The sequence below is a fragment of the Falco rusticolus genome, chromosome 7 (assembly GCF_015220075.1).
Source record: "Falco rusticolus isolate bFalRus1 chromosome 7, bFalRus1.pri, whole genome shotgun sequence".
NCBI lineage: Eukaryota > Metazoa > Chordata > Aves > Falconiformes > Falconidae > Falco > Falco rusticolus.
In genome coordinates this window covers 14,480,332-14,504,449 of record NC_051193.1, presented here as the reverse complement: position 1 = coordinate 14,504,449, position 24,118 = coordinate 14,480,332, and the positions used below count along the sequence as shown (strand labels likewise).

The window sequence follows — 24,118 nt, the reverse complement described above, 5'->3', positions numbered from 1 at the left end:
CTATTGAAGAAAACTATTGACTTGAAGACAATTCCTGTTTCCAAAAAGGATGAAGTGGCACTCTAGTAGGAGTTTTATGTTAGACATTGCTCTCTTGAGTACTGTTACAAGTCATGATTTATAGTTAAAATGACACTGAACGTGCCATTTACTTCCATGTAATTTCCTTGCATATTTTAACAGCTGTTTATAGCCTGCGTATGCTTTTAATAGAAGTCACAGTTTCACGTGTTGCTTGGAGTTACAAATTACTGTACGCTATATCTGTACAGAAGGGACAGGTAATAGTCCCTTCGAGTTGTGCTACTGGGAATTTGTACAAGAAAATTCAACTTAAACTCAAGGTCATTTCTACAGATAACGTATTTAGTTTTGTTGTTTGTTTTTTTCTTCATTCTAGTGAGTTTGGTCAGCTGGCAGTTGAACTGTTAGAACAGTCCTTCCGACAAGATGAAACTATGGCAATGAAATTACTAACCTATGAGCTTAAAAACTGGAGCAACTCCACTTGCCTGAAGCTGGCAGTGTCATCCAGGCTTCGTCCGTTTGTAGCACATACTTGTACGCAGATGTTGTTATCAGATATGTGGATGGGAAGGCTGAACATGAGGAAGAATTCATGGTACAAAGTAAGCGTTGTTGCGGTTTATTGGTGTTAAAAGGATCAACACAATTTATTTTTAAATAGAGGGAAAGCACATGTGTAAATGCTATTAGTATAAAACTTTCATAACTATCGCTTATGTTAATAAATCCTGTAAAACAGTGTCCTATAATATAATCAAAACTGGAAGTATTTATTGTTAACTCTCCTTTTGACACTCTATTATCTTTTCAAATAAGGTACACAAATATAGAAGGCAAAAACCAGGCAAGTAGCCTTTAATCAGAGGCTTAAAGAGATCATGTGAATACTAACCCACTACTAAAAACTTAGTGGTAAAAAACCTTAACAGACAGAAACCCCCCTGTAAGAATATAGTTTCAGGCATTTTGGCTCTTTACAAGCAGCACATAAGACTTGATATAGAAAAGCTTTGTGTGTCCTATTTTGGAGGAAGAAACTGAGCGAAAGCAGGGCATGGAATGAAACAGGAGTAGGCAAATCGGGGATAGGTTTCCCAGTGGTGCCCTTTGTGGCATAGATCAATTGAACCAGACTGGGAGTTGCATATTTCTTTGGGATGGTGTGCCAAAACCTAATTGTTGCTAGGAATATAATGAAGTAAAAACTTTCCTACAAAATATCTACAAGCATCGTTTAACTTGTGACCTACTAAAATCCTCTTTGATAACCGATTAACCATTTTCTTGCGTGCTTTTTAACAAGCTAATGGCAATAAATAGCTTTCACTTATTCTCTTCATCCATACCTTAGCCCATTTTTCTACCTTAAGTTGAATACCCTCCTTCCTCCCCAAAACAAACAACAAACCACCCACCCCAGTCAAAACCATGACCTCCACTTGTATGTGCTTTTTAAATACACCTTGACATCACACAGTTCCAGAGGTTCTGCAAGTGGATTAAAGAATAGAGTGTAAACAGAACATCTCTGGATCTTCAGACTTGGAGTACATTCTTCCTAGTGGCTTTTAGGTTTGGCATTAGTTGATTCTTCCCCTTTCTTATATCTTCCCATCAAGGAACACTCTGTATATGTGAGCTTAGCCTCTTAAGCATGTATGTAAGTAATAACAACTAATTATTTTCTACTTTTTTTTCCTCCTCAATAACAAGCAAGTGAAATTTGGATAAAACATTTTCAGAGGCTATTCTGTGTGTTGGTGTGTTCTGATACTTTAATGTAGCTGTAAACTATTTGCACTTAGTCGTCATCTTTTCCAGGTGATACTGAGTATTTTACTTCCTCCTGCTATACTGCTGTTGGAATATAAGACCAAGGCTGAAATGTCACATATTCCTCAATCTCAAGATGCGCATCAAATGGCAATGGATGACAGTGAAAACAACTTCCAGAATGCAGCAGATGAAATACCTATGGTAATGTGGGGCAGGGGGAGATATTAAAAACAATATTTGTAACTTAAAATAAATAATTACATTTTTAAATCAAAGCAGGAGTTAAAATGAGTGTCCAAAAGCATGTATTTCTGTATGTGAAGTTAACAGTCCTTTCATTTTAGGAGGTGTTTAAAGAAGTAAGGATTTTGGACAGTACTTTAGAAAAGCATGATATGGAGACTCCAGCAAAACCTAAAAGACTTCCCATTACACAGAAATTTTATGCATTTTATCATGCACCGATTGTGAAGTTTTGGTTTAATACGGTGAGTTTTCTTCTGTGTAATGTGTCTTTTATTTGGAAATCTAATGTAGATCTTTGGGTTCTTTTCCCAACACATAGCTCTGTGACCTGAATCAAAGTTTTAAGTGCTTTTAAAAAAACAAATAAAAACCCCTTACCTTGCTAAGCTGCAAATGAGAAGTACTTGCTTCTGAAAACCTGCATATCCACATGGCAGTTCTCTGTGGTTTGAGGATTTTTTTAAAGTTCATGATGCTGGTTTTGAGAAATTCTTTTTTTTTTTTTTTTTTTTTTTTTTAAGCTGAGTGATTAACATTAACGTTTTTATTCTGGCCTGAGTAATTAATTTCATCAGTTGCTACCAGGAATTTTGCAATCATTTATTAGGCTAAAGTGTTCATGCACAGCTTTGTTTAAAGTACTGTCATAGTAACTCTAAAATTTTTATTAAAGGAAAAATAGCTGTAATAAGAACAAAGCTTTGCTAACAATAAATAGCTTATTACAGCTATTTTTCCTCTTCTAAGAAGAAAATGTATCCCCTTATAAAAAGCAACTTGTCTGCTTAAAGGGCTAAATATAGTCCTGTCATCCTATGTGAAGCTTTTATTGTATACCACATCAAAAGATTCCATGCACATCTATAAAGAACCCGTTAGTGATTACATGTATAATTTTCATTCCTTTTTTTAGTTGGCATACTTAGGATTCCTCATGCTCTACACGTTTGTGGTTCTTGTAAAAATGGAAGAATTGCCATCCGTTCAAGAGTGGATCGTTATTGCTTACATTTTCACATCAGCAATTGAGAAAATTCGTGAGGTATGCCTCTAACAATCTGGGGGTTTAGTTTTCTTTGTCCATTAAAACAGTATGCTTTAAACTGTGTTTATAAACAAGAGAACCCAAGAAACTTCAAGCATCAGAGTACCTGATGGAATGCCTTTATCTTAAATTTTGGTACAGGCTGCTAGTTTCAATACCAGTGCTTCTAGACCTACCAGTCTGGTTTTTTTTGTTGTTGTTGAGGTTCCCCCACCAGGAGCTGATTTTTGTAAAAAAATGTTTTTAATCTGTTACGTTACAAGTTGTAATGAAATAAACCACCTTACATTCCTGAGGGCTGAAATGTGTATTCGTTTATTAGTGTCAGTCAATTTTTACCACTATGCTATGACCAAGATGACAAAACAAAAAAGCTTTAGGGACACAGGATAGCTGTCACAACTGCAACATTGCTGGTCAGCAGGAGGCTTTTCAGAAGTTCTGTAAAAATTTTTCACTGAGAGAAAGTTCATTAACCTGGTACCTCAGGCCCAGCTGAAGGGGCAGAAAGTAAGATTCATTTTTGTAGCAATAGCTGCCTCAAAAGAAAAAAACAACACAAAAAAAACCCCAAACCAAAATTCCTTCATAAATTATTCAGCCAGAAGGAAACGTACATCTTCCTTGTCCTTGTTGTGAAGCTGACACAATTAAACACTGGGTTTGATTGCTCGGTGTAAAAGTTACACATTTGAATGGATATTTCATTTTTGCAAGCATAAAAATGTGAGTGCTTCATATATTTCAGTGTTGGTCCATGTGCAATGAATGTGAGCAGACCTGACACTTATTTTTATTGCAGATTTTTATGTCAGAAGCCGGGAAGATTAATCAGAAAATTAAAGTGTGGTTCAGTGATTACTTCAATGTCAGTGACACAGTTGCCATTGTCACCTTCTTCATCGGGTTTGCATTAAGATTTGGAGCAAAGGGGAATTTTGGCGAAAACACTTACAGAGAAAATTATGTCTTTGTTGCTGGAAGAATAACATACTGTCTCAATATAATTTTTTGGTATGTGCGATTACTGGATTTTCTAGCTGTAAATCAACAGGCTGGCCCTTATGTTATGATGATTGGGAAAATGGTAAGTACTACTTTCCTTAATGTTTGGGTTTTTTTCTCCCCAGCTGAAATAAGTTTTGCTTGCTGCATCCATTTACAACTTTTCTCAAAGTTTTATTTAGAAAAAGGTTGTTTATCCTGGTGTAATGTGTCAACACATTAGTGTGCAGAATTAGCTAGACGGAATATAACTTAATGGGTTTCAAAACAAGCACTGATTCGAAGGCTCCCTTTTTTATGGAGCTTTCTCTGTCACTTATCTGTAGAAAGCTGCTAAATGAATGTGGTGATGCCTTTTTCTCGATTCGTCTAGCATTGCGTCCCGTTTGGATCTGAGACTTATTTATAGTTTGGGTTTTCTTGCCCTTGTGCTCTTTAGTGCAAGACTTTAACTTGTTTTGTGTCCCAAAGCACTTTCATATTTTGTGCCGCGGAAAACTGGAAATAGATTGTGGCTCCGTTCTTGTCTTCTTCCATATAAAAAATTATTCAAATTGTTTGAATTAAAAATAAATAGCTTTACTGTCAGTGAGCTATTCTAAATGTGAAAAAAATCTTAAGGATTAAGACCTGTGTATACAAAGGTGGAAGTGGTGGTTTTTTCCTACAAAGTTGAACCCTCTCATTCCTTAAAAATGAGGGCGTTGAGTTGGTTGCTTCTCACTTTGATTTCTTGAACCTGTGCAGGAGGTATAGGCTCTGTGTTTCAGTCCTTGGAAAACTACCTCTGCATTTTGTGCAGATGTTGAGTGCATTTAGGAAGGAATGTCTCTCTGTCAGCTGCCACTCATCCACGTAATAGGAATTTGAGTTACAAAGGAAATACTATCACTTGCCTTTGGCCAAGGTTACGAAACAAACTATAAGAAAGGACAGGAATAAAAGAAATTTTCTTATCGGGTTACTTAACAAAATGTTGTGACTGAAGTGGAGCTGTCCTAGACTCTGTTCCTTATATAATATATAGAATTAATCAAGTTTACACTGTCATTGTAAACGTGTGTGTGAAATCATGATGATGACCTTGTAGGTGAACTGACTCTCTTTGTGTCTATAGGTGGCCAACATGTTTTACATCGTGGTGATTATGGCGCTTGTGCTACTCAGTTTTGGTGTTCCTAGGAAGGCCATACTGTATCCTGACGAGGCACCATCTTGGACTCTTGCTAGAGATATTGTGTTTCATCCATACTGGATGATTTTTGGTGAAGTGTATGCCTATGAAATTGATGGTAAGACACTGCAATTTTGCAGCAAGTAAGGAGAAAACTCACTCAGATAAGACCATCTCAAGGTCTTAGGAAATTCTGTTTTTATGAAATGAAATCCCAGTATTGTTGACAGTGATTCCGTTCATTGGGTTCCTTCCCCCTCTTTGCGGGTTGCAGCTGAATAACTTATTGCCTTGTCTTTTTCGTAATCCTTTATAAAACTTGAATGTCTTTAGAATGAAAACTGCACCTAATCACCATTTCTCACAAGGCTTGTTCCTGGCTAGATTTTGGAATTTCTCCCCACAGCTGTCATGCCAAAATTCTGGCTGTGGTGCTGTATTAGGCTTTTTTAACCAGAAACTTTGTCTCCTGTGGTTTTCTACCATATTTCTAAATGCATGGAGACATTTTGAATTGCAGAACCAGTGCATGACCGATGGTTGTTGCAATCTTTCTAAATGATTTCCTACCCCACCCCCATACCTGCTTGGGAGTTCTAAAAGTTCTGTGTATTTTCTCTTTATCTTTTTTTTCCTACAGTATGTGCAAATAATTCTGATGAAAAAGTTGCTCATCTCTGTGGCCCAGGAACATGGTTGACCCCGTTTCTTCAAGCTGTCTACCTCTTTGTACAGTACATAATTATGGTTAATCTCCTTATTGCATTTTTCAAGTAAGTATTTGGGTAATTGTTAATTTTTGCTAATCCTTTGATGAGTTTCTATTTCACTGCGACAAGATGACAAGCAATCCCATTTGCTGGAAGTATTTTCAGGTTTTAAAGCTGGTCGTCTTCTCCTCCTCACTGCAAGCCTGTGACTAAGCAGGGAAGCGTGTGGTGTGACTGGTGTGTGTCACATCTAAGAGGCTAGGGGAGTCGGAAGTTTAAGAGAATTTGAAAGCATTTTGTAACTTCCTTCTGTCAGAAAACAAACAGTCGTTCCTTCATCTGTATGTTGACTGTCGGTCCTAAATTAATTTAATGTTCTGTAGTTGGTTGAGTTGAGTTGTAGTAGGGTAAATTGTCTTTTACAGTTCTCTGCAAGTGCTTGATTTATGGGGATAAGCAGCTCACTAACACTGAGGAATGGCAGACTGCAGAATTAATGTGGTTTGATGTAAAAATCTTAGGTTTAGTTAGAAATAATTTTGTTGTTTGGCAAACTTGAAATTTTATCTCAATGTAGTTTATTTCTGAGGCTGTTGCCAGATGAGATAATTTTTTTAACCCTCTCCTTGCTTTGGATCATGGTGTTTCCTTGAATATTTCCAACTTCCACTAAAATAATTTTGCAGTAAAAAACAAGTATGTGCTGTTGTCTCTTACTTATCTAGCTTTAGAATTCAAGGTTGTTATCAAAGTGTTTAAAAAAAACCAAACATCACAAACAAACCCCGAACACCAAGCTCCCCCATGTCCGCCCACCACCCCAAAAGCCACTGTGATGTGTTAATACTTTTCTGTTTCCTTTCAGCAACGTGTATTTACAAGTCAAGGCAATTTCAAACATTGTGTGGAAGTATCAACGCTATCATTTCATTATGGCCTACCATGAAAAACCTGTTCTGCCTCCACCACTTATTGTTCTTAGCCACATGGCTTCCCTCTTCTGTTGTATATGTAAAAGAAGAAAGACAGACAAGACTTCAGATGGGCCAAGTATGGATAGTTATTATCCAAAAAAATCTCAGTAACTTTTTTGTTACGATTAAAGCAAACTGTCAGAGAAGTGCTACGTTTTTGGTTATCATGTACGTTCTCAAGAAAGTCGTAGCAGGTCTTAATTTCCCATGGTTTTGATATTGATTAAGACTCATTCTGTTCAAATTCCCAGTGTTTTGATGGAAGTGTGTAATAGAATGTAGAATTATAGAACGGGTTGGGTTGGAAGGGACCTTAAAGAGCGTCTAGTTCCAACCCCCCTGCTGTGGGCAGGGAATACACAGCCCCTACAAATCTCCAGGCAAACGAATTTATGACATAAGCAAACAAACAAACCCCCAAGATTAGATTGATTAGATTTCCTGTTAATGTGGGAAGATATTTTTTTTTTCTTTCTGGAAAACTTCTTATTTCTTATTGGAAACCTTTTGAAAATTTAAAAAGAGGGGGGAAAAAATTCCACAGATAATAAAATCCAGCTAAGGAATCTAGCTGCTTCTGCCTCACAGAAAAAGGGGTTGGAGTGATAATATTATGCACAGATCCTCTCAGAACTACTATTTTGATTTTTATTTTAGCAGAAATCTTTGCCCTTGAAGTTTTTTCTAGCAAGGAGAGAGGAAGGGTCTTAGGTGGCACTGTTGTTTTTTTTTCTTGGTTTTGTTTTGCTTTTAAATTTTAATACCCTTTGCCAAGGTGTTGGCATTAGTTTCCAGCACCTGTGCTGCTTCACTACACGTGCATTGGCTTAACTGTTTAATCTCTCTTTAGAACTCTTCCTGACAGAAGAAGATCAAAAGAAACTTCATGATTTTGAAGAGCTATGTGTTGAGATGTATTTCAACGAAAAAGATGATAAATTTCATTCTGGAAGCGAGGAGAGGATTCGAGTCACATTTGAACGGTAGAATACTTAAAAGGCGGTGCTTAGCGATATGGTTTAGTGATGGACTTGGCAGTCTTGGGTTAACGGTTGGATTTGATGATCTCAAAGGTCTTTTCCAACCTAAAAGATTCTATTCTATTCTAAAATTTCGGAATAGGGAAGCTTAGAACTTTTGCAGTTGTTTTTTTTTTTTTAAATGTGCTTTAAGGGAGGGTGGGGTGTGGGGTGGGTGTAAAATGCAGCTCCAGAAGGTATTTATGCAAACTTGAGGTGATGTCTTTCCATTGCTACGCAGAGGCTAATAATGTGACTGATGTGTCCTTATCTGTAGCAGCACTCAGTAAGCTGAGGTAATCATGTTATTTAGTTTCTCATGGTGTTATAATAAACTGATAAATTTGAAAAAGTGCTGTAGGCCCTGTATTGATGTGTATGTCAATTCCGTGATTCAAAATCATGTACAAATGTTGTATTACAGAACAGTCCAATATAATAGTGCATGCCATCTTGAAATTTCAGAGATTTTTTCCTTATTAAATGGGCAGAAAGGGTTGCAAAGATGTTTCTTTTGCATATCAAGAAAAATACCTTTCTTAGCTACTTCATAATTTGATTTTTTTCTTAGGGTGGAACAAATGTGCATTCAGATAAAGGAGGTTGGCGATCGTGTCAACTACATAAAACGGTCGTTACAGTCTTTAGATTCACAGATTGGCCACCTGCAGGATCTCTCGGCTCTAACTGTGGATACCCTGAAAACGCTGACTGCACAGAAAGCATCGGAAGCTAGCAAGGTTCACAACGAAATCACACGGGAATTGAGCATTTCAAAACATTTGGCACAAAACCTCATTGAGGATGGCTCGCTGAGATCTTCTGTGTGGAAAAAGCACAGCATTGGAAACGTCTTTGGTTCTTTTCCGCAAGGAGGCCTTGAGAGTAATAATGCTTTACTCTGTAACATTTCTATACGTGATGAAAAAGAAGTCCCACATAAGACAATCGGTCAGGAGTTAGCTCCAGTTCCCCGAAGAGAAGAAATAAACTTTCAAGAGGCAGGTTCCTCGGGCAGTGCCTTATTTTCAAATGCTGTTTCTCCTCCAGAACTTCGTCAACGAATACAGGCTGCAGAGATCTCAAAATCCATTAGTAAAAGTAAGAAATTAGGCAATTCATCCAACAGCATGCCACATGTAACATCCCCAACAACCAAATTTTTTGTTAGCACTCCATCTCGGCCCAGTTGCAAAAGTCAGCTGGATTCTTCAGCAAAGCATGAAGAGACTGTTTTCTCTAAGGCTACAGAAGGAGATAATAATGTAGAATTTGGTGCATTTGTGGGTAAGTATAACCAAGTAGATTCTGAATGTCCTGAAGTCGTTATTAGCTGCTCTTATCCTCTTGCTTCTGGCTCTGCTTGCCTTGCTTTCACCCAACCTTCTGTTGAAAATGGAGGATACATTAATTGTGGTTTTATTCATGATGAGAGTGACACTAATGATAACTACAGCTGCAGAGTTGACAAATGTGATCACCAGTCCTCTGTCAACTTATCGAAGAACAACCCCCAGACGAAGTTCTCTTTGTCAACTGGCGACTTGACATCAACAGTCAACTGTGGCAGCTCACACGGAAAATTGAATGTTAAAGATGAACTTTCCAAAAGTCAGCATGTCCATGCAATGGAACTACAAACCCAAGATTTATGTTCTAACATCCTTATGGGACTACTTCATAAACTGTGGACCAAATCTAAGCCACAAGGTTTGACTTACCAAGAATTGTATAGTATTTTGGGTGTATTCCGGTTGCAGGTGACTTTATTCTACCATTTTGCTCTGCTTTTTTTTGCTTTTAACATCTCTAATTTCCCTATGTTGCTTGAATATTTTTTTTAACTTAAATTATCATTTCTTTATAATTCTGTCACATAGACAATATTTTTTTGAAAAACATTAGCCAGTTGTTGAGTGTAACAGTTTGTGCAATTAGCAGCTCCACAACTTGGTATGGGCGTTGTAGACAAACTTTTTGTGACTCATTATGAAGCTCCTACCTTCTCATTGCATAAGCCAAAAATATTGTCTATTTCTTGACGTAATTACAGAAGACTTCTTAGGCTGATGGAATCCTGGACAAATATCTCTATGGTATCTGTGTCAAGCTGAGGGATCCTCCTATACTATGTTTCTAAACACTGTTGTAACTGGGATCTTCCACTGTTGCCTAGGCTAACATATCTTTTGGCAGTCATTTTGGAAGCTTCCAAAGTCCTTTTATTAAATATAGCATTATGCCTTCCCTCAAGTTTTGCTGAACAGTAAAAAGGTACACGTTTCTGGTTAGAGTTACATAAATATTTGAAATGGTAAAACAGTGGCAGATTCATTGCAAAACACAGGTGTGGGTTTACTAACTGATTTCTGTTAAGTACACCATGCTTTGAGTGTGCTTCGTGTAGGGCAGAAGAGCACAGTCTGGAATTGTCAGGTTGCGTACAGAGGTGTTGTCTTGCCCCAGGTGTTCAGGGATGTCTCAGTGTTTCCAAAAGGTTTGTTGAGGATGTAAAAAATTTAAATCTTTAGGCAAGAGTTTATTCTACTGCTGTGAAACTTCGAGTCCTAAGAAGTTACCTACATGCACTAGCATTTTTAGATTTGTGTATGCATAGGAAGAGTATCTACACATTTGCAGATCAATCCGTATTGATACAAATCATTTGTACAGTCAGTAGCTATTTATAATTTCCTCATGGTTTAAAATTTTATTTTTTTTAAATTCAGAAAGCAAGACTAAACAGAAATAACGGACAGTGATTGTATACCTCTTATCTAATCTCTAAATGTATTTCACCACTAATAGCTCTGAATACTAACGATACTTATTTTACTGGAGCCAAGTTTTAAGTGTCCAGTCCTCTGACATTTCTAGCATTTAGAACATACTCTTCATTCTTACTGTCCATGTTTGATAAAACTCGTGATACAGCACAGCTTTCCCTTGTGAAGTCAACTAGATTTTCATTCATTATAAAGCCACATGATTAGTAAAATTCTGAAAAGTGCTTCTTGCAACAGGGAGGATGAAGGGTATATTGTAAAAGCTACCTCAGGACAACTGTCTACTTGTCCTTCCTTTGTCATACGTCCCTGACAATACTGTAATTCAGACTGCCCAGTGCCTTTCACATGAGGAGCATGCACTCGAGTAAAATTTTAAAATGTTAGTTTTACTTTTTGGATTGTAGTGATCCACACACCGATGTGGGAAAACCCGTAGTTTCACGTTAACACTTTATGACACTGATATTTAGCGTGTTTGCAAAGTCGTCTCTAGTGCGAACAGGCACCCAGAACTTAGATGGTTTGTAACCCTTTGCTGTGGTGATGCGAACTGTTGGCATGGTCAGAGCACTGGAGGTTGCCTTTGATTTTGAATACTCTTTTTGAATTCACTGTGTCAAAGGTCACAGAGACAGCATGGACTTACAGCGGTTTAAAGAGGCAGCAAGCAAAATTAAAGAAAGGAGTGCTGATATTGAGGTAAGCATGGAAGACTTTCTCTCAAGCATGTTAATGGGGATAATTATTTTTTTTTTTTTTTTAATCTGTAACATCACAATATGTTTTGAAAAAGTCTAAGAGCAAATATAGTTAAAGAACTTGCAAAATGCAGCCTGGAAGGAATGTGTATCTGGTTTCTGTTGTTTAAAAAAAAAAATCTCATGAAAACTCGTGCAACCTTAACTGCACATCAAGTACTGTTGCTTCATAATATGATACTAATGAAATATTAAACAAGGTCTGAGGTCATGAAAGGTGAGATGACTGCAACTGTGAATTAAGATAAAGTTACGTATCCTATAATTAGTGTTTAATGAAATGTTTGACACTTACAAATTTCAAGATCAGCGTTTAGGAAGATTTCAGTGATTTACATGGTATTTTATTGAGCAAGATTATAGTGTATAAAAGTGACAAAAAGTGTTCATTATGCTTCCAAGAAGAAAAAAGCCTTTGCAATAAACTTGTCACAAACTAAAATGAAGTGTAATTTCCGTTTTCTTAAAGAGTAATAAAAATAACTAAATGGAAAGTGGTTAATCATTACAAACCTGTCCTCCAAATGCTATAGTATATTTAAAAAAGCTGGTTTTCTTTGTAGCTGTGAAGATAAGTTAGTAAATACCAGTTACCATTTGCAGTTACCCCTCATTCAGGGGAGAATCTGGCTTGAGAACTGTGTTAGGACCATTTGCAATGTGTTCTGCTGAGGTGTCCTTCAGGACCTTCTGATTAAGTACAATGTGTGACCGCAGAGCTTTTTGTTTGCGTGTATTTTTGATGTGGGTTTTTTTTCGTAGTCATGTTTACAGTTTGCTTTGGGTTTTTTTAACAGGAGCGACAGGAAGACTTCAAAAAGGCTATATTGGAGGGCATAGAGACAAGTAGGCTTCAAGTAAGTAAAGAAGGTTTCCATTTTATTAGAGGCATTACTTTCACCAAGTACCGAATGTATTCTTTACAGCGAAGACAGGGATATCTGTTTTCTTAAATCATTATCTGTAAGTAAACCCTGGCCATGATTTAAAAAAAAGGGAGGGGGGTGAAAAAAAAAAAAAGTTGTACAGTTGAACCTTTGTACAAATACAGCTGGATGTCTCCTTGACGTAGGTGTACATAGTTCCAGTGTTTGTTACTATTGGGTTGCAAACTCTGGTAGCGTTTCCAGACAGTACTGCTGTTCTTAGACGCATAGTAATAGAGTTGTCCCAGGTTAACTGGTGGGGCTGGTTTGATTCTTATCTTTCACGTAGGTACTACAGTCATTGATTGTAAGATGCTGAAGATGTATGCTGAACACTGAAATGCATATAGACCTAAAAATGGGTCTTCAGAAGACACTTTCAGCAGGTGCATTCTCTGTGTTGCATTCCAATGAAGTATTTATGTTTAGGGATAGAAAGAAATAGTCTTTCTCGTATTTATATACACACCTCTGTAGACACACACGCATATTTTGGACACATGTACACACAGGTGCGTGTGTATGTGTTTAGGTGTGTGGGAGTGTATTCCTTAAGAGGGAAGGGTGAAAAAGGGTGGTTGCAATTGCCTGACTGTTATAAATCTTGGAACCAAAAATGGCATAGCGTTCCAAGTTCTAGGTTTTTATTCTTTTAGTCTGTTAATTTTATTCAGGTAACCATTGGAATTAATAGGCTGGTTGTGAGGCGTGTTCCAGCCCTATGCCAGTTTTCATGTAGTTCTAGTTTGTGATGAAACTGCCTTTCTCCTTTTTCACAAAAGAAATATTTTGTTGTCAAAAGCTGACCAGCTCAGTAGATAATCAGAAAGTATGTAATTATTATTAAGGAATACATCCGTGAGGAAATTCCATTCAAACTGTAGGTGTCTGTGTGGTAAGACTTCTCTAGATTTTGTTCCTATTTTCAGTGGGTTCGACCTGAACTTTAGTTTCCGCTAGAGCCACATTCTTAAATGGGGATTGGTAGTTAACAAGAGCTCGTGACAGGATAGCTGAACTTGGTGCTGGTAGAGATGCAGTGCAATGTACACTTCTGTAGTTGTATCCTGTTGTAACATTTTCTTTTAAAGAACTTTTTCAGTATGGGTCAGTAGTCTTAATGTGCACCTGAACATGTTAGAGCTGATGGTTACTATGAAGAGCATTTTAAATGAATTAGGCACTCGATTTGCACGTTTTTGTGCAGCAAGGTATTACAGGTACATCCAGAAGTTTTAAAAAGAATCCTAGGTAGTCCTTGAAAAGAAAACTGGGCAGATTGTGTGCCAAAAGAGTAGCAGTTTAGAACAATGATAATGAAGACTAATGATATGCGGTGGGTTGTGTGTGTTTGTTTGTTTTGTGTAGGGTGTTCAAACTGACTGTGGTCTAAGACAATCCAGTTCTTGCGGTGGGTTTACTGACCCTCTGGCAGCCCATTCAGAACAATGTAAGTGTGTCGTCTTTTCAGGTAACCTCATTTTATTTCTAAATTCTCATGATAATGCATATTCTAAGAAGATACAAAGGAAACACAAAAGGTTAAAGCATCTTGAAATATTTTCCTGGCTGGTGCTACTTGATTCTGCTCCTGTGTCTCGCGGTGGTTCTAGTCACGCCAGCTTAATTCTGTTGTATTTGCCACAGGTAGCTAGAGTCATAACAAGCAAAGTGATCTAGTCAGGGCTGTGCTGGAAGTGTGTAAAGATCAGATAGTGGTGGATCAGGCTTTTTTTATGAGAGCCACACCAAGGAGCCTAGTTGCTGACTCTTAGGAAATAGGTGAGTACCAACAGCGTGTGCCGTCCTTTGTCCTGTGACGAATCTCTTTCATTCGTAGTATACAGCAAGAGCAGAAGAGCATCGAGTGAAGACACTCAGCAAGTAGACTCTAAAGCAGCCTTACTAACGGTGTGTATCTGCCTTTTTTGTTGTTAGCCAGAACTAGAAACTGAGCAAATGAAGGAGGAGCAGCAGATTGTGTAAAGAACAATACTGATTTGTGGAATCATTTGTTCAAGGGCACGACAGAAGGGGACCTGTTTTGCCTGAGGGGAAGAAGTTGTGCACGTTCTCTACTACACCTTGTGCATAACCTCACCATGAAAACTTACGCTGCTTCCTGTTTATGGGGAAAAGCCCACGACTTTTGTTTAAGAAATTAATTATTTATATAATCCATAAAACAATGGTGAATATATAGCCCTATCTATTCTTTAAATTGTAATTACCATTCCTCGGTTGTATTTGAGTCTTTCCATTCAACTGCGGTTCAGTACAGCCTGGTGAAGTATTTCTGATAAACCGGCTGTACTGCAAGATCTTAAAACTTGTTACCACCCCACCTCCAATGAATGTACTATGTTTTCCTTACAAAACCAAAACCTTATTTGTTTTTTCCTCTCCTTTGTTTTAAAGGATTGGTTACAAGGTAGACCTTCAAACAGCAGTCAAATGTAAGTAAGCTTTTTTTATTGCTCTGTATTTGGATTTGTTTTTCTTTTGGGTCGTTGTCTTGGGCTATAGTGGTATTCAGTTGCACTTAATGAAAAAAACCAAGGTTTAAGGGTTTTTTCTAATAAATAACTGAATGTGTTCACTGGAATGCTTTGACAGGTTCTATTTAGATTAATGGGGTCACATGTCAGAAGGCAAAACATGCCCTGAAATGAAAATGCCTGTGTTGACACTTATTAAGGAACTAGCTTCCTGGTAAAGGTCTTTACCCAACCTTTCAAACTGTAAACCTTCTCTGAGATTCTGCAGACATAGCTCTTGTTAACAGTTATCCCCCGAGTTAACTGTTAAAGCCATTACTTTATTAATCTGATAACAGAAAGGTAAGCTGTTGTGAACAAGTTTTAATTAAAGCACCTCTGTGGGAATGAGCTCTTGTGATGCAGACTTTGCATAATGTTGTGCGTGACTTGGTGGTATTTGAAGCGTAGCTCTAAAAACATGAGATTACTTAACAACCCTCCATTACTGTTTTGTAATTAAGAAGCCTGTGCTGCCCTTGAAAAAGAGGATAAAAGCAGGACTGTGAGGTTAACAAGGTGACCTAGGGTGACGTGTCAAATCAGTGAATACAAAGTACATTTTTAAGAGGCAATGACTGTTGGTTTTGTGGCATTTCACAGGCCATCTGAAGAAGATGCATTGAATGGTAAGTTTGTTTCTACTATAAACAAGCTGAGAGCTTTTTATATAAGCAACTGTTTGGATTTTGTATGAGAATGTATTTAACTACTGATAATTTGGAACTGAATGGACACATAATAGTGTGATATTTTTTTCCCTGTCAGTAAATAGCCTACTATTGAACACTACAGTTCTTAATTATTTTTTTTCTCCCCCTCCCCCGAGGTACTGAAGAGCTAAACAGGAAGCTATATGATGTACTTTCTGCACAGCAAATCTTTTTCAAACTCTAGTTACTTGGCAACTGTTCTTTGCATGTGGCAATTTCAATACACAATACAGGTAGCAAGAAGATGCTCTCTTTTTAATTTTTTTTCAGGCATTGCTTCTCCTTTCAAGCCTATCATGGATATCAATTACTATTACTCAGGTCAGTCCCTCATGAGGTAATGTTCATATTTTTAATGATGCTTATTAGATCCTTAAACTTTAACAAATGCTGTAATTTCCCTCTAGCTGTAGAAAGAAATAACTTGATGAGATTATCACAGAGCATTCCATTCACTCCTGTGCCTCCAAGAGGTAAGAACTGTACTTCTTGTTGCTGGTTCACTCTGGTCTTTTGGGGAAGAAAAGAAAAGTAAACCCCGTACAGGTTCCTTCTAATAAAGAATGACTGAGCCAAATTTCACACTAAATTTCAAACTAAAGTCTTAGTGAACTAAATGAATTCTAGTGCCTGTCTTGCAACACTCAGAAACGTAAATGGGTATGACACCTGTTCTAGGGCAGCTCACGTGATTATGAAATGTAGATTTAATTGTAGTTGTCCTCAGAAATGGTGATACAGTGGTGCTGGTATTGTACTAAAAGTTTTTATAACAAGCTGTTCTGGAAGGATTCCCTTAAATTGTCTTGACTGATATAAAGTGTAAAAAAAACATTTATTCAGTGTTCTTAATGCTGGTTGAGCAGTGTCATTAATAGTTCCAATTAGGAGGACAAAGCCACTGTACTACTTTGCTGCTCTATGAAAGAAGTTGGAGAGGGGTCTTCCCACTGGGTAGTTTAAGTTCTTTTGTTAATTCAGGATGTTAATGACAACTTAATATTGCAGCACGTTGAAATCTAAGAAACTGTAGGTTTTCAGCGCTTTTTAATTTTAAACTTGGAAAATTAAATGCAGTATTTACTTTTTGCATTGTAACGTAGGTGAGCCAGTCACCGTGTATCGCCTTGAAGAAAGTTCTCCCAGCATCTTGAACAACAGCATGTCTTCCTGGTCGCAACTTGGACTCTGTGCTAAAATTGAATTTTTAAGTAAAGAGGAGATGGGAGGAGGTTTACGTCGAGCTCTTAAAGTAGTATGCACGTGGTCAGAATATGATATCCTGAAATCGGGACATCTTTATATCATCAAGTCTTTTCTTCCTGAAGTTGTGAATACTTGGTCAAGCATTTATAAGGAGGACACTGTGTTACACTTGTGCTTGAGAGTAAGTTTTATCCTTTTCAGTTATTAAACGTAGACAGGCATGGTACATTAAACAGAAGTTCCTCTCCACCCTTCCTGAAAAATAGCGTATACTTACTAGAAAAAGAGGAAAAATAAAAAAAGAAGGTTAGCCTGGGGTTCTGTATGAGCAAAAGGGTTAAAAACTCTGCTCCAGTATGGTTTACTTAATCAAAGAGCTCAGACTCTGAAGATGTAGATGTAATTTAAAAACCAAGGAATTAATTACGCTGCCTTGGGGGGGGAATAGATGCTTACTGTTTATGCTGCTGTTTTGTCTCCTTGATGTTGGATCATACCATGTGGCTAACAAAATACGGGCTTTGAATCGTAGGAAATCCAGCAGCAGAGAGCAGCACAGAAGCTCACCTTTGCTTTCAATCAAATGAAGCCCAAATCCATTCCATACTCTCCAAGGTGAGTGTATTTAAACTTCCATTATGCTGCATGTTTTTGACAGAGAAGAATGCCTACAGGGCTGTTAACAGATGGATCAAATATATTTAGGTACTGATCTGTGCATGTAGGTCTCAGAACATAACTATGAATGTGTGAAGCAGAGTTCTCCTTGGCAGTGTTTTTGGTTGTTACTTTTTGCACTGATTCTAGCCTAGTGCGATAATATAAATTACTTTGTATAACAGTTTCAAATGACTTAAATGATTAGTAAATCAACAATCTGGTAGTAATGATATATTTGCCATTTATTTGGAAATATATTCATTAAGTATGGTTTTTACTAGGTTCCTGGAAGTTTTCCTGTTATATTGCCACTCTGCTGGCCAGTGGTTTGCAGTTGAAGAGTGCATGACTGGAGAGTTTAGAAAATATAACAATAATAACGGTGATGAAATAATTCCAACCAACATGCTAGAGGAAGTTATGCTAGCTTTCAGCCATTGGACATATGAGTATACAAGAGGAGAGTTGTTGGTACTAGATCTGCAAGGTAATGTCCTTATTTTGAAATTGGGATTGGGGCCAAGGCAGATGTATGTGGGTTTTTCTCTTGTGATACCATTTTATTAAGGATTCATATGTCTGTAATAAATAACAAGCATTAGTCAGTGCATCTAGGTCTAATTAATCTGAATCTGTGGTTCTCTTATTTAATCTTAGAATCATTTAGGTTCAAAAGGACCGTTAAGATCATCAGGTCCAACCATTAACATGGCACTGTCAAGGCCACCACTAAACCGTGTCCCTATATGCCACTTCTACATGTCTTCTAAATACCTGCAGGGACGGTGACTCCACCTCACCCCTGGGCAGCCTGTGCCAGTGCCTGACCACCCTTCCAGCGAAGACATTTTTCCTAATCTCCAATCTAAGCCTCCCCTGGTGCAACTTGAGGCCGGTTCCTCTTGTCCTGTCACTTGTGACCTGGGGGAAGAGACCGACCCCCCCTCGCTGCAGCCCCTTGCAGCAGCTGTGGGGAGCGATAAGGTCCCCCCTGAGCCCCCTCCTCTCCAGGCTGAACCCCCCCAGCCCCCCCAGCCGCTCCCCGTGGGACTCGTGCCCCAGCCCCTTCCCCAGCTCTGTTGCTCTAATGGCGTTAAATCTTAGAGCAGCACAGGGAATATAAATATAGACATCTTTCTCTAACAATATGCACCATTCTAAGTTCTGTATTTTGCACATTTCTGTAGTGCCAATATGGTAAGCTTTATTTATCCTGAATTGTATGTCAGGTACTCTGGCTGAGAGCTATATAGGAAACTTCTTTCTTACAGGTGAAAACTCCAGTTAGAAATCACAGGCAGATGTAAAAATAGGTGGAAGAAATCTGAGAAGTACAAAGTGCTTATTTATGAGCGATTTTTGTGAGGGTAGAGTAGCACATATCATTTGGGTGTTTTTTTGGGGTTTTTTTCTGCTTTTATTCTTGGGGAAGTTAGAAGTCATAGCTAAGGATGCGAAGACTTTTCAAATTAATGCATTTATGTAATGTATCAGATTTAACCTTTCTTCTTGTGCTGTCTGAAGGTGTTGGTGAAAATTTGACGGATCCCTCTGTGATAAAAGCTGGAGAAAAAAGGTAAGGTTAAAAGAAGGATTTAAAGAAAAGTATTATAAAATTTTTACCAGAGCACACATGCGACCCATGTTTGTGTACACTTTATTTCTAAGGTCATACGATATGGTGTTTGGTCCGGCCAACCTGGGAGAGGATGCAATAAAAAACTTCAGAGCGAAGCATCACTGTAATTCCTGCTGCAGGAAACTGAAACTTCCTGGTAAGATCTGTTGTATTTCTTCTTCAGAGACACTCATGTCATGGATCTTGCATGACACATAATGTAATAGTTATGCCGTGCTGGGTAAGTGGAATAAGTAATAAACAGCACTTTTGTGATTTAACTTTTAAAATGATGTGCCATTTTAAGATAAAATCCAAGATGAAGTAATTAAGAACATCTGTGTGTTCTATATCCGTATTGCACAGGATTTGAGGAAAGTAGATTAGGTTGATCGAGACAGTAAAAAAAACGATAAAGGTTCCTAGAAAAAGTAGGAAAAGGAGGTCAAGATGATTGCTGGTCTTCAGGCTTTTTGAACAGAATGTTGCTTGTGTTTTGGCAGTTTTTGTTGGTGGGTTTTTCGTGTGTGTGTCTGTCTGTTTTTCTTTTTTCTCTTTTGTATTATTTGTTTTTTGTTGTTTGGTTTTTGTTTGCTTGTTTTTTTTTTTTTAATAAAAACATGTCTGGGTCTGCAAAAATTCATTCTGCTAAAAACTTTCAATTCCAGATATTTTTGCTGCATGGACTACACTACACTCATCTCAAACCTTGACATTGTTTCTCTGTATCACGCTTTTAGACTCCAGCAGAGCAACATAAGGAACTTGCGTGATTCCTGCCTGTTTCACACTTCTTTTCCAGGTTGTTTCTCATATGAAGAAAGGTCATTTATTCTAAATTTGCGTTGTAAATCCTGGTACCATCAAAACAGATCATGGAAGGATCTGATTTCCATGGAAAGTTGACTCAATACTTGCTATAATAGCTATAGATGAAATATTCAGGGTTTTCCATCACTTTTCAAAGAAGAGCTTTAGGCTTCTGATTGCATGTATGATAAACACATCCTTTTTTGACATAGTACATATTGAGGAATTCTTCTTTATAAGAACATACGCATACCCCATTCTTTGAAAGACTTCTATGCCCCATTGATTCTGTTAGCTGAAGAAACAGTCATCATTAATTATGACTTCATTTTGTTTGCACAGATCTGAAGAGGAATGATTACACACCTGACAAGATCCTATTTCCTCAGGACGATTCCCCTGAACTGACAATTCAGCCTGGAAGCTGCACCAAAGAATCCGATTCAGCTAATTCTATTCGTCTGATGCTCTAATGATGTGACCAAATCAGTGGCTTCATCCAAACTTCATGGAACATCACAAAGTTGTCACTTACCTTTCCTTCACTATAATTAAAAGAAAGATATGTCAAACTAAGGACTGCTGTCTTATACGTGGAATTTTGGCTGGTCCATAATCTAAGGACCTAACAACTTGTGATAACCATCTACAGAGAACAGCCTGGCGGCTGCTCGCTCTAAAGGTGGAATAATGACAGAATTTAAGATATGTTTTTAAAGGGGCTTTTTAGCAGAAGGTTTATTTTTTATTTTGTTTTGGTTTAGTGGAGGATTTTCTCTCTGTAGTGACCTGCAGTGTGCGGTCTGCCTTCCATGGAAAGCAGTTTGGCAATCGATGTTTTAAGGTAACGCGTTTGTTTGGCCGCTGTCTTACTGTCGATCGGCACAAGACGGGAGAAAGCACCTACCTCTGTAACGCCAGAGTATTATTGGAGTGGGTTTTGGGAAGCGTTCCACTAATGTTTTCTCACCAGATGTCTTTCAATCTGGCCTTTTGAAGAGGACAAAGCCAAATGAGGTGTATATATGATGCCAGTAGGCTGGGGTCGAAGGTAGAAACTTGGTCTGTTCCAGTGGAGAGAGTCTCCTGAATCAGGATTCAGCTTCGTGGCTGTAAAGCTGGGTTGGGTTTGGTTTGTTTTAGGGGGTGGGGTTTTTTTTTTGTTTGTTTGGTTGGTTTTTTGTTTGTTTGTTTTTAGGGGGGGGTTGTGTGTGTGTGTGGAATAGAGCCCTAATGGTGCATAATGAAATTTCTTGTTTTACACATTTCAGTTTCACCAAGTCACTGTCGAATAGTAACAAAGCCATGATAGACTGGTATAATCGTATTTAATAGAAGAAATAGTATGTGCTGGTCCAAATAAGTTGCCTTGTAAGAACACAAGTTGGAAGTGCTTTTCCTCGTACGTAGTGACTGCTTCAGAAGTTACGCCTTCCAAAGATCTTGTGAAACCAGTATATCGAAACCGAATGTACACATAACTTGTAAATGTATTTAAAATTATGTAGAAAAACATCTTTAATTTTATGTTATTTGTGGTACTTATTTAAGAAGAGGCTAGGGTTGGATTAGCATTGTGTAAAGTACGGGAGATTGCAATGCACCTTCATGCCAATAAAATGTAATTTAACTGTCCCAAATATTGTTGAGCATTCAGCAAGAGAAAACTGTTGTCCAACTGAAGTTTCATGCTGCGATTTTTTTTGTTACATAGGTACTAATTTGTAATTTTTAATTAAAAGGGCAGTATATAGCTCTATAAATTTTTTATTCAGTAGTGTATCTTATAGATACAGACCTAAGGCACGAACACAGTAGCTGTTTAAATGGTGTTTTATGTTTGATGGGGAAAGGTAAAATGTTATAAGGATATAATACTGTATACATTTTGTATATCATTAAATCTTTAAAGAATCTAAAATAAATTTATTCTTGTTTACAGACTTCTGCTGTCCGTCTTAGTCTAAAAGGTTATTTGGGTGAATTTAAGTAGCTCTTTATGTGCAGAAATAGAATTTGCCATGCTGGATTAAAGCAGTTGTCTGCCTTTGAGGTAGCTCGGCTTTGGCTAGTACCAGAAACCGGCTGGGGGGGAGTGAAAACAAATGTATTATATAATAGTGGGTGTATATATATTTTATATATATATATATATATTTATATATACTAGAATACTAGATAAATGTATGTGGTGGAGTTAATGAGTAAATGAGGCAAAATATCTTAAAGCTCTTTACAAGGTTTGTTTTGAATTAGCTCTTTCTTGGGTGCCTGGCTGCCACCCCTTCTGTTGCTGTGAGGTGATGGGCAGTTATTCAAGACATATTCTATAAAGTAATTCACCTTTTCAGGGCTACGTTGGTAGCCAAGTGACAGTACCGGCGCAGCTCTAACGGAGGCTGGCTCCTCAAACTGAGAAGGATTTCTAGAGGAGCCTCAGGTGTTGTGAAAGCATGACAGAATTCATTTGAGAATTTTAAGTAAAAGTTAGGAAACTTTGTTTCCTGACAAATACTTAACACCACGCTCTTAATCTTGACAGCCATGGTACCTGTCTTCAGTGGTTTTGCCTGTGTCTCGTTCCTCAGCAGGACAGGCAGCTGTGACCTGTGTGGCCGGGGTTGCAGCAACTGGCGCCTGAAGCCTCTCCAGGACCAGAATGGACGAACAGGGTTGGGGAATGTATGTAAGACCTGGAGTGGTTTAACACTATCCATGCTTCTGTGCGTCTCCTGGCACGAGTACTCGCTTACTCTGTGAAACTTGCAGCTGGCATTATATGAGAAGCGTATGGCTAAACTGAGGGTGCAGGGTGGGGATTACAACTGTCACAAATTACCTTCTCCTTCAGCCTAGCAGAAAAGAAAACTCTAAATGCAAGTATCCCTCAGGGGAGGCATTGGAAAAGGGTGGTGGCAAAGGAAAAGCGCCAAGTTGGTTGGAAGAGGCAGCCTGACAGCGTTAGGATTATACCGTGTCCTACTGATGTCAGGCTGTAGGAACGTGAAGATCATCCAGCGTAGTTTTATTTGGTCGAGAACATCACGTGTCACTCCTCTGCTAAACCTTGTCATTCCTGAAGTGCTCCATGAGCTTTGATCCTGTAGCTGTTAAAATTCCCTGTATTTTACTGAAGTGTAGGAAAGTAGGAGCATCACTGGAACTTCTGTTAAGTATTTAAAACCAAAGTATCAACGTATCTTGTTAGAACATAGTTTTTAATTACAGGAATATAGTTCAAACTTTCTCTAATTATTTTTAGTGAAAATCTGAAGTGCTTCAGTGACTTTTCTACTTAAGAGGGTATTTAGAGAATATCTTGTATATAGGAAAATAGGTAAGGTACATAACTTTCCTTCATAGATAGTTTTGATTCCCTACCACCATCCTCAGGATTATTTTCATGAGAAGAAAACCCGTAAAGTAACAGATTAAATGGAAACTTACGTACTTGCAGACTAGTGTCGGTTGCATACGTAACTTCTGGTTTAAAATGCACTTCGATTTCCTCCAGCATCAGTATTTCTTCATGCAAAACCCTCAAATATATGAGTGTGTTATTTTAATCTTCTAATTAATCCAGCAACTTCAGCATTGCTGACTGCTTTCTTGCAGTATTTAGATGCTGAAACATTTCAGGGAAAACTGTATTTGGGATCATTGTGGCAAAATAAGCAAAGGCGAGTCTCCTGGGGAGCTGGCTTCCTAGCTGCTGCTCAGCAGCCATGTGACTTGGGAAAGGAGGGATTTGGGTTTTAAACATCCAGCAGTCACTTCCTACTTTAATTCTCTGTGGTTGCATCTCACTTAATGGCACACCACTTAACACTGCAGGAATTGTGAGGGAGAAGACGCCAGCTAAAAACTTGTCAGTAGCAGTTCAATTTGCATGTTCCTAAAAGATCAACTGGATAAAAAAATTTTTTTTTTTTCAAAAATACAACGTTTCTGAAAAGACTTCTGATGATTTAATCTTTTTACAATTAACGCTTTTCCTTGCAAGCAATCCGTTTTGTGGTGACAGTGAGTTAACTCTCAGGCCCTGAGCCTGCAGGCGGCAGCACTGATGTGGATTTGTGTATCGTGTTCTATTAAAATAGTAGATCAAGGTCTTGATTCAGATTC

General features: G+C 38.0%; 1 protein-coding gene across 6 annotated transcripts in view; it reads left to right on the top strand.

Moving 5' to 3' along the window:
- The window catches only part of TRPM7 (transient receptor potential cation channel subfamily M member 7), a 59,195-nt gene extending 37,259 nt beyond the window's left edge, over window positions 1-21,936 (top strand). For 2 of the 6 annotated variants that reach the window (XM_037395624.1, XM_037395625.1), the window contains exons 17-40: window positions 401-629; window positions 1,849-2,004; window positions 2,148-2,291; window positions 2,963-3,091; window positions 3,897-4,181; window positions 5,217-5,391; window positions 5,914-6,046; window positions 6,849-7,033; window positions 7,808-7,940; window positions 8,548-9,686; window positions 11,388-11,464; window positions 12,321-12,380; window positions 13,818-13,899; window positions 14,290-14,360; window positions 14,868-14,905; window positions 15,590-15,615; window positions 15,970-16,020; window positions 16,107-16,172; window positions 16,803-17,086; window positions 17,438-17,520; window positions 17,847-18,052; window positions 19,090-19,141; window positions 19,234-19,340; window positions 20,336-21,936. In XM_037395624.1, coding sequence (XP_037251521.1) covers window positions 401-629; window positions 1,849-2,004; window positions 2,148-2,291; window positions 2,963-3,091; window positions 3,897-4,181; window positions 5,217-5,391; window positions 5,914-6,046; window positions 6,849-7,033; window positions 7,808-7,940; window positions 8,548-9,686; window positions 11,388-11,464; window positions 12,321-12,380; window positions 13,818-13,899; window positions 14,290-14,360; window positions 14,868-14,905; window positions 15,590-15,615; window positions 15,970-16,020; window positions 16,107-16,172; window positions 16,803-17,086; window positions 17,438-17,520; window positions 17,847-18,052; window positions 19,090-19,141; window positions 19,234-19,340; window positions 20,336-20,466 — 4,042 coding nt within the window. In that variant the 3' untranslated portion in view covers window positions 20,467-21,936. Of the gene's footprint in view, window positions 1-400; window positions 630-1,848; window positions 2,005-2,147; window positions 2,292-2,962; window positions 3,092-3,896; window positions 4,182-5,216; window positions 5,392-5,913; window positions 6,047-6,848; window positions 7,034-7,807; window positions 7,941-8,547; window positions 9,687-11,387; window positions 11,465-12,320; window positions 12,381-12,738; window positions 13,900-14,289; window positions 14,361-14,867; window positions 14,906-15,589; window positions 15,616-15,969; window positions 16,021-16,106; window positions 16,173-16,802; window positions 17,087-17,437; window positions 17,521-17,846; window positions 18,053-19,089; window positions 19,142-19,233; window positions 19,341-20,335 lie in introns of those variants that run through there. The other 4 variants (XM_037395627.1, XR_005105457.1, XR_005105458.1 and 1 more) reach the window with 4 other exon arrangements.
- Window positions 21,937-24,118: the final 2,182 nt, after the last annotated feature.